Here is a 16,858-nt window from a genome sequence, read left to right as displayed (position 1 = left end):
ATCAATGCGGTGTGGCATGGAGGCGATCAGCCTGTGGCACTGCTGAGGTGTTATGGAAGCCCAGGTTGCTTTGATAGCAGCCTTCAGCTTGTCTGCATTGTTGGGTCTGGTGTCTTATCTTCCTCTTGACAATACCCCATAGATTCAGGCGAGTTTGCTGGCCAATCAAGCACAGTGATACTGTTGTTTTTAGATTAGGTATTGGTACTTTTGGCAGTGTGGACAGGTGCCAAGTCCTGCTGGAGAATGAAATTTCCATATCCAGAAAGCTTGTTGGCAGAGGGAAGCATGAAGTGCTCTAAAATTTCCTGGTAGATGGCTGCGCTGACTTTGGTCTTGATAAAACACAGTGGACCTAAACCAGCCGATGACATGGCTCCCCAAACCATCACTGATTGTGGAAACTTCACACTAGACCTCAAGCAGCTTGGATTGTGCGCCTCTCCACTCTTCCTCCAGACTCTGGGACCTTGATTTCCAAATGAAAATTGGAACTCTGGGACCTTGTGGAGTGTGTGAATGACTGCCTTCTGGACATTGGTCAAGTCAGCAGTCTTCCCCATGATTGTGGAGCCTACTAAAACAGACTAAGGGACCTTTTTAAATGCTTATGAAGCCTTTGCAGGTGTTTTTGTTAATTATTTTAATTTACTGAGATAATTACATTTGTGTTTTCATTGGCTGTAAGCCATAATCATCAACATTAACAGAAACCAACACTTGAAATAGATCACTGTAATGTTTGTAATGACTATACATAATATGAGTTTAAATTTTTGTATTGAAGAATTGAAATGAATTAACTTTTTGATGATATTCTAATTTAGTGAGATGCACCTGTACGTGTGATATGTCTGTTTATATATATTTTTCTGTATATCTTTGTGACGATACAGCGTAAAATCTTAATTATGCCAGACATACTTTATGATGGCAACAGCAGTATACCTTTATTTTTATGTTCACTTTTTAACCTGTGATCTTTTTTGGTTGATTAACACAGACTATTGTTTGAATAATCCTGAATGTTGATTTAAAGAGCCCCTACTATACCAACTATGTAAATAGATTAGCTCAAACAATGAGAGCTGAGCCATGTGAGAAATTCCCTCCCTAACCCCGACCTGTGACTGATGACCTTTATATGTAAATAGAAAAAGGGTTTATCTATCCTGCTGAAAAGAGACTTGGGACAAGAGAATCAAGGAGAAGCAAGAGGACACACAGACTCAGACCATCAGCTTGGAAGCATAGATTTTAGATAAAGATACACAGGCATTCGGAGAAGCCAGATTGGGACCCACTAGTCACCTGGCAAAATGGGAACTCTTGGAGAGGCCAGCGTGGGACTCTCAGGTCTCCTGACTTTGTACCTCGATGGACTGCTAGCTTCCCAAGCTTGGCGCTACATTCTCTCTGTGGGGGCCTGCCAGAAGTGGGGGGCCACTGGTTGAGGTATTTGGCCCTGGAAGTCCCAAAGTCACAGCTGTTCTATCCCTTGCGGGCGAAAGGGTGAGAATGTGTAATGTTGCACCATCTTGGGTATTTGCTGGGACTGTTCTATATGTTTACTGTCCGCTTGGTGGTTCAATAAAGTATTGACATGCTGTTTTACGCCCACGGAAGACCCCGAGTCTTCACAGTCTTCAAATATGTTTATGCCTGGATGTGTCTTTGTATGTCTGTATATGTTTGTGCACACATTTCTGTGACTAGTATATGTGCAAGTCTGCATGTGTATACATGAGTGCATGTGTGACTGCATGTGCATAATTATATGTGTGCGTGCCTGCTGGTGTCTGACTGCATGTGTGCGACTGAGTATGTGTGACTGTGCACTGTATCTAGAGAGCTATGTGCGGCCTCATACTCGATATACGGAGCTACGTGCAGCCACATACAGGATATAGGGAGCTAAGTGCGGCTCATACTGGAAATATGGAGCTACATGCAGCCTCATACTGAATATAGGGAGCTACGTGCAGCCTCATACTGTATCTAGGGAGCTACGTGTGGCCTCATACTGGATATAGGGAGCTAAGAGTGGCCTCATACTGGATATAGGGAGCTAGGTGCGGCCTCATACTGGATATAGGGAGCTACGTATAGCTGTATATAGGGGATATGTAGGGGCTCATACTGTACATAGGGGGATGTCAACATAATTAATTATTCTCAATATTATGTCATACAATTAATGTAAACAAATAATTCTAATTAATGTAAACAAATAATTCTAATTAATATGTTAATATTAATATTGAGCAGAATTCCTTTCAGCCTACTGGTTTGGTCTCCACAAATCACATGATTTGGCTCCTTGGGAAAATTTCCGTATTTTTTGGACTATAAGACGCACCAGACCATAAGATGCGCCTAGGTTTTAGAGGAGGAAAATAGGAAAAAAATTAAGCAAAAACTGTGGTGAAGATGCACCATTATGGGAGTTAGTCTGCTACTGACACTGTTATAGGGGTAATGTACCCCAATTATATATTAATATCCCCATTCTGATATACAGTATATATATCCCCATCCTGGTATATATGTCTCCAATTCAGGTATAGTTGGCTCCTAATTCAGGTATATATGGCCCCCATCCTAATCTTGGTATGCATGGCCCCCTCATCCCCATCCTGGTATGCATGGCCCCCTCATCCCCATTCTGGTATGCATGGCCCCCACATCCCCATCATGGTATATATGGCCCCCTCATCCCCATCCTGGTATCTATGGCCCCCTCATCCCCATCCTGGTATATTTGGCACTATTATTATATATGCACTATTGCTATTTATTTACTGCAGGGTAATTGCTCACTTTGTTTTGATCTAAGGTTTTATCTGTTTAGTGGCCAGTGTGAACGTGTGCCTACACTCTGCATGCATACCAAATTATATTCCAGTTCATTTTATTAGTTTTTTTGTTTACTATTTTATTACAAGTAGTTGGTTTAGATAGACTGCTCGACCATACGTTTTATTATCTACAGTACAGACCAAAAGTTTGGATACACCTTCTCATTTAAAGATTTTTCTCTATTTTCATGACTATGAAAATTGTACATTCACACTGAAGGCATCAAAACTATGAATTAACACATGTGGAATTATATACTTAACAAAAAAGTGTGAAACAACTGAAAATATGTCTTATATTCTAGGTTCTTCAAAGTAGCCACCTTTTGCTTTGATGACTGCTTTGCACACTCTTGGCATTCTCTTGATGAGCTTCAAGAGGTAATCACCAGAAATGGTTTTCACTTCACAGGTGTGCCCTGTCAGGTTTAAAAAGTGGGATTTCTTGCCTTATAAATGGGGTTGGGACCATCAGTTGTGTTGTGCAGAAGTCTAGTGGATACACAACTGATAGTCCTACTGAATAGACTGTTATAATTTGTATTATGGCAAGAAAAAAGCAGCTAAGTAAAGAAAAACGAGTGGCAATCGTTACTTTAAGAAATGAAGGTCAGTCAGTCCAAAAAATTGGGCAAACTTTGAAAGCGTCCCCAAGTGCAGTTGCAAAAACCATCAAGCGCTACAAAGAAACTGGCTCACATGAGGACCGCCCCAGGAAAGGAAGACCAAGAGTCACCTCTGCTTCTGAGGATAAGTTTATCCGAGTCACCAGCCTCAGAAATCGCAGGTTAACAGCAGCTCAGATTAGAGACCAGGTCAATGCCACACAGAGTTCTAGCAGCAGACATATCTGTTAAGAGGAGACTTTGTGCAGCCGGCCTTCATAGTAAAATAGCTGCTAGGAAACCACTGCTAAGGACAGGAAACAAGCAGAAGAGACTTGTTTGGGCTAAAGAACACAAGGAATGGACATTAGACCAGTGGAAATCTGTGCTTTGGTCTGAGGAGTCCAAATTTGAGATCTTTGGTTCCAAACACTGTGTCTTTGTGCGACGCAGAAAAGGTGGACGGATGGACTCTACATGCCTGGTTCCCACCGTGAAGCAGGGAGGAGGAGGTGTGATGGTGTGGGGGTGCTTTGCTGGTGACACTATTGAGGATTTATTCAAAATTGAAGGCATACTGAACCAGCATGGCTACCACAGCATCTTGCAGCGGCATGCTATTCCATCCGGTTTGCGTTTAGTTGGACCATCATTTATTTTTCAACAGGACAATGACCCCAAACACACCTCCAGGCTGTGTAAGGGCTATTTGACCAAGAAGGAAAGTGATGGGGTGCTACACCAGATGACCTGGCCTCCACAGTCACCAGACCTGAACCCAATCAAGATGGTTTGGGGTGAGCTGGACCGCAGAGTGAAGGCAAAAGGGCCAACAAGTGCTAAGCATCTCTGGGAACTCCTTCAAGATTGTTGGAAGACCATTTCCGGTGACTACCTCTTGAAACTCATAAAGAGAATGCCAAGAGTGTGCAATGCAGTCATCAAAGCAAAAGGTGGCTACTTTGAAGAACCTAGAATATAAGACGTATTTTCAGTTGTTTCACACTTTTTTGTTAAGTATATAATTCCACATGTGTTAATTCATAGTTTTGATGCCTTCAGTGTGAATGTACAATTTTCATAGTCATGAAAATACAGAAAAATCTTTAAATTAGAAGGTGTGTCCAAACTTTTGGTCTGTACTGTATGTATACTACATTCATAGTAGTACATACAGTCATCTGTATTATCTTACGTTATTCTGCTGTCATCCCTTTAGTTGTGTCCATTTGCTAAATTAGCTAAGCGACTTTCATTTTCATTTCTAGTATGACATTTATTCGACTAACTGTACACATTCATTTCATAATTATGCGGTTTTGTGTATTTGACTTATGTTTTGACCCTTTACTTGTGCCTTTCTATAACCACCTGATGAAGGCATTATGCAGGTGCTACAATGAATCCTCCTTGACATATGACGTATTTTTACATCATATGTTGTGTCCCTGACTTTGATGCGGACTCCGTCGTTGAGCGCATCTTTCCCCACACATGATGACTGATTTAATCAGCTGTCATGTGCCTTTAACAGCTGCGGGTGGATTGGATCTCCACTCTTGGCTATAAACCAGTTAAATCCCACTATAAATCTCTGACAGTGGGATTTAACAAGCGCCAGCCAGAAGCACATAATTCCGGCTGCGCTTGTCACATGATCACAGAACACCGATGGGTTGTCAGGATAGCCAGGCTGTCTGCATGTTAAAAGGGTTTGTTTCATGAGAACATACTGATCACCTATCCTTATGTCAACATTATTAGTTTGTGGGGGTACACCACCGGGCACTCCCTCCTTTCAGCTGTTTCCACCTCTAACAGCAGCCGGCTATATGGAGTGTAACACCACCGCTCCATCATATTGTTTAGTGGCCGGATACTGCAGAACAGTTCTTATTTTTTTGAATATCAGCTGTACTGCAGTACCCATCAGTGGCTACTACACATTGAATGGAAATGCGAAGTGCAGCTCCCTTCCATGTGTTTACATCCAATGCCAACAGAGCTTGTAACAGCTTTTCAATGGGGGTTCTGGGTATTGGACACCCACTGATCTAATTTTGATGATATAAACTTCTGATGATCTATCCTAATTAAGGGACAGGCTGTTATCAGAAGTTTATTTTATATTATTTATTCACACAGGCTATATGCAAAGTATTTGATAGAACACACATTTTTCCACAGCCAAAATAGACATACCTTAATATTAACAATGATGCTATAACAATTAAAGAAAAAGAGGACAGTGCAACTGCAACCACTGCCAAGATAGTTGTGTGATCATATGTGTTCAGTGGGTTCCCCAAAGGAAGAGTAAGTGCATGACATCTCTGTCCATGATATCCTGCTTGGCACCTACAAAATATAGATCACTGAAATTAGATCAGGGTTTTTTAAATTCATATGAAAGAACAAATATGAAAAAAAACAAAAACTTTTACCTACACTGAAAATGACAGTACTACACCACAGATACATTTGTTACCTGTTTACTTAAGAATGTTGAAAATAGGTTAGCATGATTTCTTTTTGATATAGCACCAGTTTGAAATGTTGTCTTCTAAGGCTGATTTCCCACACAACTGTTATAAAAACAGTGGTATATTTCACATATTGAAAAATTAAATCTGCAATGGCAGAAAGTTTTGGGCCAAACAGAAGTAAATTATGTTCTATTTCTGATATTGTAATGAATTCTAAAAAATTTTAAAAGAAGTTACATTTTCACTAACAATTTAAAGAGGTGTGATATTCTCTGAAGCAGTTTTAACCCAAGGGCCTTGGCATGAATACTGGGGACAATGGTATTGTTCCATCTATGCCAGTACATGTCTCATCTGCTTCTGCTTTTGTCCTGGCGACTACACAATAGCCCCTTTTTAGTTCAGGGACTTGTGGCACCATCCACCCCGAAAGCTTGGGGATTAATTCCAGGGTAGTTAGAATTTCTCCGTGCTGTGAGCTCTGAAGCGGGGCTGCTCTCTATTTAAATTCCTGATTTTCAGTCTCCTACTGCCAGTTATAGATTTACTAGCTGTTGTTCAGTTCTGTAGTCCAGTCCATTTTATTCTCGTTCTGACCTTGGCTAGTTTACTGAAGATTCTTTTGATTTATTATTTTTCTTCTTGTGTTCCCTTTAGGGTATGATATGGAGAACTGACTATTTTTGCCAGCCTGCTCCACTGGCCAGTGGCTAATTCTAGAACCCAACCTAGGGCTCCCTGGGTAAGTCCACATTCCTGTACATGGGTTCAATGGTGAAGACCAGGTCTCCCTTGGGACCTGATAATTGGAGTGGCCACCCCTTGGAAGCCCTATTTAGAGCTGACAGGCGATCAAGGAACCACCATCATTACAGTTATATTTGATCCTTTCACATTTAAGTTTTTGTATTAAGCTATTCCTTCCTGTTCCATGTGCGGTAGAGTTCATAGTACACTGTCAGTGTTGTGGAAGTGTTTTTCAGTTCAGTCAGACTCCGACATAGTACTCACACGGATATCTTCTGCCACATATGGAAATGCGATTTTCTCTTTATCATTGAGGAAGGACTTCCATGTTCTTTGTGTATCAATTCTACATTACAAATTGCAGTGGGTACAATGACTTCTGTTTGTACCAATGCATGGATTTCCGTAGTGCAATGCATGGATTCAGAATATGGACTACTACCCACCATGTACTGGTTAGATTCAATAATACATTATAGTATATGTATATGACTAAATGTTCAAAATATATGATGTAATTTTTGAAGAAAAACTTTTTTTTTTTCATGAAAAAAACTACATTTTATTAAGCCAGTTTTTCATCACATGTGGTTTTGATGCCTTTTCATACAGTTGTGCTCAAAAGTTTACATACCCTGGCAGAATTTTTCCTTTCTTGGCCTTTTTGCAGAGAATATGAATGATAACAAAAAAACTTTTTCTCTATTCATGGTTATTGGTTGGGTGAAGCCATTTATTGTCAAACTACTGAGTTTTCTCTTTTTAAATCTTAATGACAACCAAAAACATCCAAATGACCAGATGTGGTTAAGATCTGGTGATTAACTCTGCAAGAGCATAATATTCCACTTCTGTTTGACACCTTTAATACATGTGAGGAATGTTTAAGAAACAAGCGTTCCTCACATGTATTAAAGATGTCAAACAGTCGCAAATCATGCAGACGGGAGAGATTCAAACATATCACCGAGTAAGCTGAAGATACTGGGTACTCGCCCGAGCATACTCGCTGAAAGGGTTAACCTAACACACTAGCACGTCACTACTCATTGTCCATCTGTACTGTGAAGTGCAGTCCAATAAACATTGCGGCATTTGGTTGAATCTGGGCAGAAAGTATCGCCCTGTACACTTGATAATTCATCCGGCTGCTTCTGTCTTCAGTCACATCATCAATAAACACTAGTGACCCAGTGTTATTGGAAGCTATGCATGCCCATGCCATTACACTGCCTCAACCATGTTTTACAGAGGATGTGGTGTGATTCCAAGCCTTCTCAATACTTTCTTCTTCTTATCATTCTGGTACAGGATGATCTTGGCTACATCTGTCCAAAGACTGCATTTCCAGAACTGGGCTGGCTTTTTTTTTTTTTTACAAACTCTAATCTGGCTTTTTTTATTATTCAGCCTGACTAATGCCACTTTTATGGTGGATGCAGATACTGAAACACCTACTTCCTGGAGAGTGTTCCTCACTTGGGTGGCTGCTGTGAAGGGGTTTTTCTTCACCATGGAGTGGATTCTGCGATCATCCACCACTGTTGTCTACCATGGATGTCCAGACCTTTTTGAGTTCCCAAGCTCACCAAGTGCGCTCTTTGTTTTGCAGAATGTATCAAACTGTAGATTTGGCCACTGCTATCTCTCTAATGGATTTCTTTTTTTTTATTCAGCCTAATAGTGGTCTGTTTTCTTTTATTTAAAGCTCCTTTGATTGCATGTTGTGGGTTCACAGCAACAGCTTCCAAATGCAAATGCCACACCTGGAATCAGCTTGAGACTTTTTACCTTCTTAACTGATGATGGATTAAGGCTATGTGCCCACGATGCAGAAATGCTCAGGATTTTTTCCTGAGCGTTTCTGCATCTCCCTGGCAGAAAAAAAACACATGCAGATTGTACATGCGTTTTTCCTGCCAGGGACATGCGGATGTGAAGCGTTCTTCACATGCATTTCCGCATGCGGGTGTCAAGCACTTTCCAATCAATTTTAGCATCACTTGGAAAGTGCTTGACAACTTGGTCACACTATATAAATCCATGCAACCGGCATGGATTTATATATTGTGACCATAAAGAATGGTTAAAAATAAAAAAATAAATCTATACTTACCTTCCGATGGCCCCCGCAGTCTTACTTCGCTCTGTCCTGGCTGCCGGCAGATCGTGGTACACTGCACTGAAGGACCTGCCGTCACATGACTATGACATCAGCGCAGGCCCTTCAGTCCACCGCGATCTGCCGGCAAGCGAAGATAAGCACACCGGGGACCATCAGAAGGTAAATATAATATTTATTTTATTGTTTTTTTCACAAGTTCTATGGTACCTGGGTCCGGAGGAGAGTCTCTTCTCCTCCACACCCGGGTACCGTCCGCACATAGAAACGCATATTATCTGTGTGTACAAATGTACTGACACGGATAATATGCGTTTCAATGCAAGTCAATGGCGGCGATTACGCTGCGTGTCCGCAAAATTAATGGACATGCTGCGGATTTTTGAGCGCATCAAAAACGCTGCGGAAAAATCCGCAGCATGGGCATTGACATTGCGGCTTGTCATTGGGGACCATGAGGGACGGATTACCAAGCGTTTCCCAAGCATTTACGCTGTATAAATTCCGCAGCATAAACGCTTGGAAAACGCATAGTGGGCACACAGCCTAACAAGAGAATAGCTCATGCAGCCCATTAAAAAGCTTTTGAGATAATTGTCCAATTACTTTTGGTTCCTCTAAAAAGAGGCAGCTACATATTAAAGAGCTGTAATTCCTAAAACCTTAATCCAATTAGGATGTGAATACCCTTAAATTAAAGCTAAGAGCCTGCACTTTAAACCCATATTAATTATATAACTGTATCTTGAATATGTTTTTGTAAACAGCTAAAATGCCAAAACGTGTGTCACTGTCCAACTATTTCTGAACCAAACTGTATGTGCAGTGTGTATTATTTGTGTATGCCATGAACGATCGATGCTAGCACCAATGTGCAACTCTAATTTTTAAAAAAAGTAATAAAAAATAAAATAAACAAGAATGGACATCTCTTATAGCCAAATTTTCATAATAAGCAATAGGAACAGAATACTCCCCAATCACCTATCTCCAGAATAAGTGAAGGGCAGTAAAGTATCCCGGTCCACAGTCACATTATATATATATATATATATATATATATATATATATATATATAAAAATAAAGATTAATATTGAAAGTCTAATAAGGAAAAAACGTAGCACTCCAGTTTCATTCAATTTTACTCATCTGGCATGCAACGTTTAAACCACAAAGATCTTTTTGTCAAGCTTAGGGGTGTGAGCACACGTTCAGGAATTGAAGCAGAAATTTCCTGAGCGTTTTTGCCTCTCCCTGGCAGAAAAAAAACGCTTGCGGATTTACATGCGTTTTTGAAGCGTTTTTACGCGCGCTTTTTGAAGCATTTTTGAGCATCAATGAATGATTTTTGGAGCTAAATAAAGTTGGTGGGACATTACTTAAGCCCTTGGATTACCATAAGAACTGGGGTGAGTATATTAATTAATTTAAATGATTAAATAATGGGTCTGCTGTATTTCAAATAAATTGTTTACACGGTGTCTGTGTTTCTTTACTTTGGTCATGAAAAGGTCTGATTGACACCGTGATATCACCAAACAAAAGAGCTGGATGTCAGCTAGTCCCATTCATCCAATCTTTATTAGCATTTCTAGTCATGTAATTTATGCGACTGCTGTGAGCTGTTTTTTTAGCCTGGGAAGGTGCCACTAGGCAAACATTTCCCTGGCCATAAAATAACATCTCACAGTTGGTTCGTTAGCCACTACATCCCCCGATCAGCAATCAGAAGTGCTTTGGACACAACGTATTTATGTTGTGTCCAAAACGCGGTGTTCTAATACCGCACTTTCGTTGTCGGTACATATGAATCCACCGCATGTAATGATATTTCATTCGGTCAAAATCTGCAGCGGAGACTAGCGTGTTCGCTACAGAAATTGATACACTGCGGGTGAGTTTGGGTACATGGCCAAGATCAGGAGCAGCTGCAGGTTTGACGCTGATTGTATATACAGCATCAAACCCGCAGCGTCCAGATGTTACAGCATAGTGGATGAGATCTCTAAAAATCGCGTGCATCAGAGGCTGCGAATCACCCATGGACACTGACATGCAGCGCGTCTTTCAGGACCGCAGCATGTCAATTTCTCTTGCGAAGTCGTTAGTCTCCACAACAGAAATGTAACCACTAGAATGCATTGAATGTGGTAAATACACATGGTTCAGTGAACACATGTGTATTTACCTGCGTTCAATAGAATGCAATGTTTTGGATGCAGAAAAAATTTGTGTCCAAAGCGTTGCTACGTCTGAATTATGGGCACAGAGCCTAAAATAAAAAAAAAAAAAAGATGGCGTGGGCTCCCACGTCATTTTTATAACCAACAGAGGGAAAGCTGACCGCTGGGGTCTGATATTAGTAGCCGTGGAAGGGGCCATTAGCCAACAATGTTCCATGGCTATTAATATCAGCCCACAGTTGTTTGTTTAACCTTTAATTGCAAGATTACAGGGGGACCCCAGAAAAAAAATACGTGGGGTCCCCCTATAAGATCTAGCCAGCAACGACTAAACTAGACAGCTTCGAGCTGATATTAATAGCCATGGAAAGGGCCATGAATACTAGCCCCCTCCGAAGCTATTAATATATCACCCCTCGGCAGTCCCAGAAATGGTGCATCCATAAGATTCGCCAAATCTGGCACTTAGCCTCGCTCTTCCACACTGCCCTGAAGCGGTGGCAGGGGGTAATGGGGTTGGGGTTCACGTCAGCCGCCAATACAAGGCATCTATAAGACGCCCCCATTACTAACCGCGTGGTTAAATGGTCGCCGCTTTTTCAATAAAAGACACGGCCAGAATAAAATATTTTAATGAACTAAAACAAACACGGATCTACAATTTTTTTCATTACATGCCTCCGCGAAGACCTCGATCTCTTGAAAAAAATGTAAAAAAACAAACAACAATATTCCTCACCTGTCCTTAGTCAACGAAGTAGTCCACGATCAGCGGCGAGTGTCCCATGATGATCTATGTCACTTCTACAGCAGTGACATCAGCCATCACTGATGTCACTGCTGTAGAATACAGCACTGTATACTGACGGGGGTGTAAAATTACCCCCTGTCAGTATACAGTGCTGCAGGGGGTCACGGGGGTTTATCAGCTAAAGATAAGCTGATGAGCCCCGGTGAGCTAGAGAGCGTGGGAACATTCTTAGTTGTGCGTTCTCGGACGCACACACTGCTGGCGAATCAGAGGCCACAAGATTGGGCGCATGGCAGTGACGTCATGCGACCCCGTCGCTAGGCCGCCGGAGTCAGCGGCCGGCTACAGGAGAGGATGCAGCGTGGGAGAGGAAGGAAGGTGAGTAGGAGTGTTTATTATGTTTTTTTTTTTATATATATGCAATGAACAGTGGCGCCAGCAGGATTTGGTGGGGCGAGCATATATACATGGATTGGGGGAGGGGAAGCATATATACATGGATTGGGGGGGCAGGTATATATACAAAGATTGGGGGAGGGCAGCATATATACATGGATTGGGGGAGGGCAGCATGTATACATGGATTGGGGGGAGTATATGTACATGGATTGGGGGGAGCATATATACATGGATTGGGAGGCATATATACATGGACTGGGGGGAGAGCATATATACATGGATTGGGGGGGAGCATATATACATGGATTGGGGGGAGCATATATACAGTGGGTACGGAAAGTATTCAGACCCCTTTAAATTTTTCACTCTTTATTTCATTGCAGCCATTTGGTAAGTTATAAAAAGTTCATTTTTTTTCTCATTAAAGTACACGCTGTACCACATCTTGACTGAAAAAAACAGAAATGTAGAAATTTTTGCAATTTTATTAAAAAAGAAAAACTGAAATATCACATGGTCATACGTATTCAGCTCAGTCTTTGCTCAGACACTCATATTTTAGTCACATGCTGTCCATTTCTTTGTGATCCTCCTTGAGATAGTTCTACTCCTTCATTGGAGTCCAGCTGTATTTAATTAAACTGATAGGACTTGATCAGGCACACACCTATCTATATTAAACCTCATAGCTCAAAGTGTATGTCAGACCAAATGAGAATCATGAGCTCAACGGAAATGCTCAAGGAGCTCTGAGACAGGATTGTGGCATGGCACAGATCTGGCCAAGGTTACAAAAGAATTTCTGCATTACTCAAGGTTCCTAAAAGCACAGTGGGTTCCATAATCCTGAAATGGAAGAAGTTTGGAATCACCAGAAGTCTTCCTAGACTTGGCTGTCCAGCCAAACTGAGCAATTGTGGGAGAAGAGCATTGGTGAGAGAGGTAAAGAAGAACCCCAAGATCACTGTGGCTGAGCTCCAGAGATGCAGTAGGGAGATGGGAGAAAGTTCCACAAAGTCAACTATCACTGCAGCCCTCCACCAGTCGGGCCTTTATGGCAGAGTTGCCCGACGGAAGCCTCTCCTCAGTGCAAGACATATGAAAGCCCGCATAGAGTTTGCTCAAAAACACATGAAGGACTCCCAGACTATGAAAAATAAGATTCTCTGGTCTGATGAGAAGAAGACAGAACTTTTTGGTGATAATTCTAAGCTGTATTTGTGGAGAAAACCAGGCACTGCTCATCACCTGCCCAATACAATCCCAACAGTGAAACATGGTGGTGGCAGCATCATGCTATGGTGGTGTTTTTCAGCTGCAGGGACAGGACGACTGGTTGCAATTGAAGGAAACATGAATGCGGTCAAGTACAGAGATATCCTAGATGAAAACCTCTTCCAGAGTGCTCTGGACCTCAGACTTGGCCGAAGGTTCACCTTCCAACAAGACAATGAGCACACAGCTAAAATAACAAAGGAGTGGCTTCAGAACAACTCTGTGACCATTCTTAACTGGCCCAGCCAGAGCCCTGACCTAAACCCAATTGAGCATCTCCGGAGAGACCTGAAAATGGCTGTCCACCAACGCGTTCACCATCCAACCTGACAGAACTGGAGAGGATCTGCAAGGAAGGATGGCACAGGTGGGAAAAACTTGTTGCATCATTCCCAAGAAGACTCATGGCTGTACTAGCTCAAAAGGGTGCTTCTACTCAATACTGAGCAAATGGTGTGAATACTTATGACCATGTGATATTTCAGTTTTTCTTTTTTAATAAATTTGCAAAAATTTCTACATTTCTGTTTTTTTCAGTCAAGATGGGGTGCAAAGTGTACTTTAATGAGAAAAAAATAATAACTTTTTAGAATTTACCAAATGGATGTAATGAAACACAGAGTGAAAAATTTAAAGGGGTTTGAATACTTTCCGTACCCCTGATGTGCCTAAACAGTTGAAACCTTCCACAAGTGACGCCATTGTGGAAACTAAACCCCTCAATAAACTTATCTTGATGTGTGGTGAGCACCTTGAACCCCCAGGTGCTTCACAGAAGTTTACAGTGCAAGTTCTCCCACTTAAAAAAATGAGAGAGGCCTGTAATTGACATCATAGGTAGACCTCAACTATGAGAGACAAAATGAGAAAACAAATCCTGAAAATCACATTGTCTGATTTAGTCAATTACAAACAAGCAAGATTTCTGGCTTTCACAGACCTGTAACTTCTTTAAGAGGCTCCTTTGTCCTCCACTCATTACCTGTAGTACTGGCACCTGTTTGAACTTGTTAGCAGTATAAAAGACACCTGTCCGCAACCTCAAACAGTCACACTCCAAACTGTACAATGGTGAAGACCAAAGAGCTGTCGAAGGACACCAGAAACAAAATTGTAGCCCTGCATCAGGCTGGGAAGACTGAATCTGCAATAGGCAAGCAGCTTGGTGTGAAGAAATCAACTGTGGGAGCGATAATTAGAAAATGGAAGACATACAAGACCACTGATAATCTCCCTCGATCTGGGGCTCCACACAAGCTCTCATCTCGTGGGGTCAAAATGATCTCAAGAACGGTGAGCAAAAATCCCAGAACCACACGGGGGGATCTAGTGAATGACCTGCAGAGAGCCGGGACCAAGGTTACACAGGCTTCCATCAGTAACACACTACGCCGCCAGGCACTCAGATCCTGCATTGCCAGACGTGTCCCCCTGCTTAAGCCATTACATGTCCGGGCCCTTTTGAAGTTTGCTAGAGAGCATTTGGATGATTCAGAAGAGTATTGGGAGAATGTCATATGGTCAGATGAAACCAAAGTAGAACTGTTTGGTAGAAACACAACTCGTCGTGTTTGGAGGAGAAAGAATGCTAAGTTGCATCCAAAGAACACCATACCTACTGTGAAGCATCAGTGTGACAACTTCATGCTTTGGGGCTGTTTCTCTGCCAAGGGACCAGGGCGACTGATCCGTGTACATGAAAGAATGAATGAGGCCATGTATCATGAGATTTTGAGTGCAAACCTCCTTCCATCAGCAAGGGCATTGAAGATGAAACGTAGCTGGGTCTTTCTGCATGACAATGATCCCAAGCACACCGCCAGGGCAACAAAGGAGTGGCTTCGTAAGAAGCATTTCAAGGTCCTGGAGTGGCCTAGCCAGTCTCCAGATCTAAAGCCTATAGAAAACCTTTGGAGGGAGTTGAAAGTCTGTGTTGCCGAGCGACAGCCCCAAAACATCACTGCTCTAGAGGAGATCTGCATGGAGGAATGGGCCAACATACCAGCAACAGTGTGTGCCAACCTTGTGAAGACTTACAGAAAACGTTTTACTTCTGTCATTGCCAACAAAGGATATATAACAAAGTACTGAGATGAACTTTTGTAATTGACCAAATACTTATTTTCCACCAAAATTTGTAAAAAATTTCTTTCCAAATCAGACAATGTGATTTTCAGGATTTGTTTTCTCATTTTGTCTCTCATAGTTGAGGTCTACCTATGATGTCAATTACAGGCCTCTCTCATCTTTTTAAGTGGGAGAACTTGCACAATTGGTGGCTGACTAAATACTTTTTTCCCCCACTGTATAACGTAGGACCGTGAAAATAAAAAAATATTTTTTTTTCCACAAAAATTAACTTTGAGCCCCAATTTTTTTATTTTCATAAGAGTAACAGGAGAAAATTGACCCCAAAAGTTGTTGTGCAATTTCTCCTGAGTTCACTGATACCCCATATGTGGGGGAAAACCACTGTTTGGGTGCACGGCAGGGTTTGGAAGGGAAGGAGCACCATATGAGTTTTTGAACCCAAAATTGGCTGGAATTGAGAGCTGATGTGCCTAACCAGCGGAAACCCCCCACACGTGACCCCATTTTGGAGACTAGACCCCTCAAGGAACTTATCTAGATGTGTAGTAAGTACTTTGAACCCCCAGGTGCTTCACAGAAGTTTATAATGTAGAGCCATGAAAATAAAAAAATCTATTTTTTACCATAAAAAATTTTTTTAGCTCCAATTTTTTTATTTTCACACAGGTAATAAGAGAAAATTGACCTCTCATTTTGTTGTGCAATTTCTTCTGAGTACGCCAATACTTTACATGTAATTGGGAACTACTTTTGAGGCATAGTGCAAAGGTCAGAAGGGAAGGAGCACTATATTATAGTGCAGATTTTACTGTTATAGTTTGAGGGTGCCATGACCCACTAGGAGATCCCCTGAGGTGCCATAACAGAATTCCCCGTAAGTGACCCCATTTTACAAACTACACCTCTCAATGAACTCATATAGGGGTGCAATGATCATATTGACACCACAGGTGTGTCACAGAATTTTATACCATTGGGCAGTGAAGAAAAAATAATTAAATTTTTACCGCAAAAAAATTGTTTTAGCCCCAGATTTTACATTTTCAAATGGGGATAATGGATAAACCTGGCACCAAAATTTGTCCCACAATACCCCATATGGCAATACCCCATATGAAGCTGTACAGTATTGCTTAGCCACAGGGCGACACTCGGGAGGGACAGAGCGCAGATTTTCCTAAAATAGTTTGCGGACTCCATATACAGAGCCCATGAGTTCTAGAAGAGCAGAATCCCCCCTCAAGTGACCCAATTTTGGAAATTATACCCCTGTCAAACATGTGGATGCTAAATGTGGTTTAGGCACACTGTGGGGCTCAGAAGGGAAGGGGGCATTAGAA

The 16,858-nt window shown here is 41.7% G+C and overlaps 1 protein-coding gene across 2 annotated transcripts in view; it reads right to left on the bottom strand.

Annotated features, from left to right (window-relative positions):
- Positions 1–16,858, bottom strand: part of HBEGF (heparin binding EGF like growth factor) — a 239,164-nt gene that overhangs the window by 83,525 nt on the left and 138,781 nt on the right. Inside the window, exon 4 of one of the 2 annotated variants that reach the window (XM_073649496.1) lies at positions 5,666–5,821. The exons of the other annotated variant lie outside the window; for it this stretch is intronic. Within the exon in view, the coding sequence (XP_073505597.1) occupies positions 5,666–5,821 (156 nt within the window). The remainder of the gene's footprint in view (positions 1–5,665; positions 5,822–16,858) is intronic. 2 annotated transcript variants of the gene reach the window in all.

The sequence above is a fragment of the Phyllobates terribilis genome, unplaced genomic scaffold (genome assembly GCF_046119375.1).
Source record: "Phyllobates terribilis strain yellow unplaced genomic scaffold, ASM4611937v1 Scaffold_10__3_contigs__length_209671492, whole genome shotgun sequence".
Taxonomy (NCBI): Eukaryota; Metazoa; Chordata; class Amphibia; order Anura; family Dendrobatidae; genus Phyllobates; species Phyllobates terribilis.
Note: the sequence above shows the minus strand (reverse complement) of the source record. Positions and strands in the feature narration are given on the sequence as shown.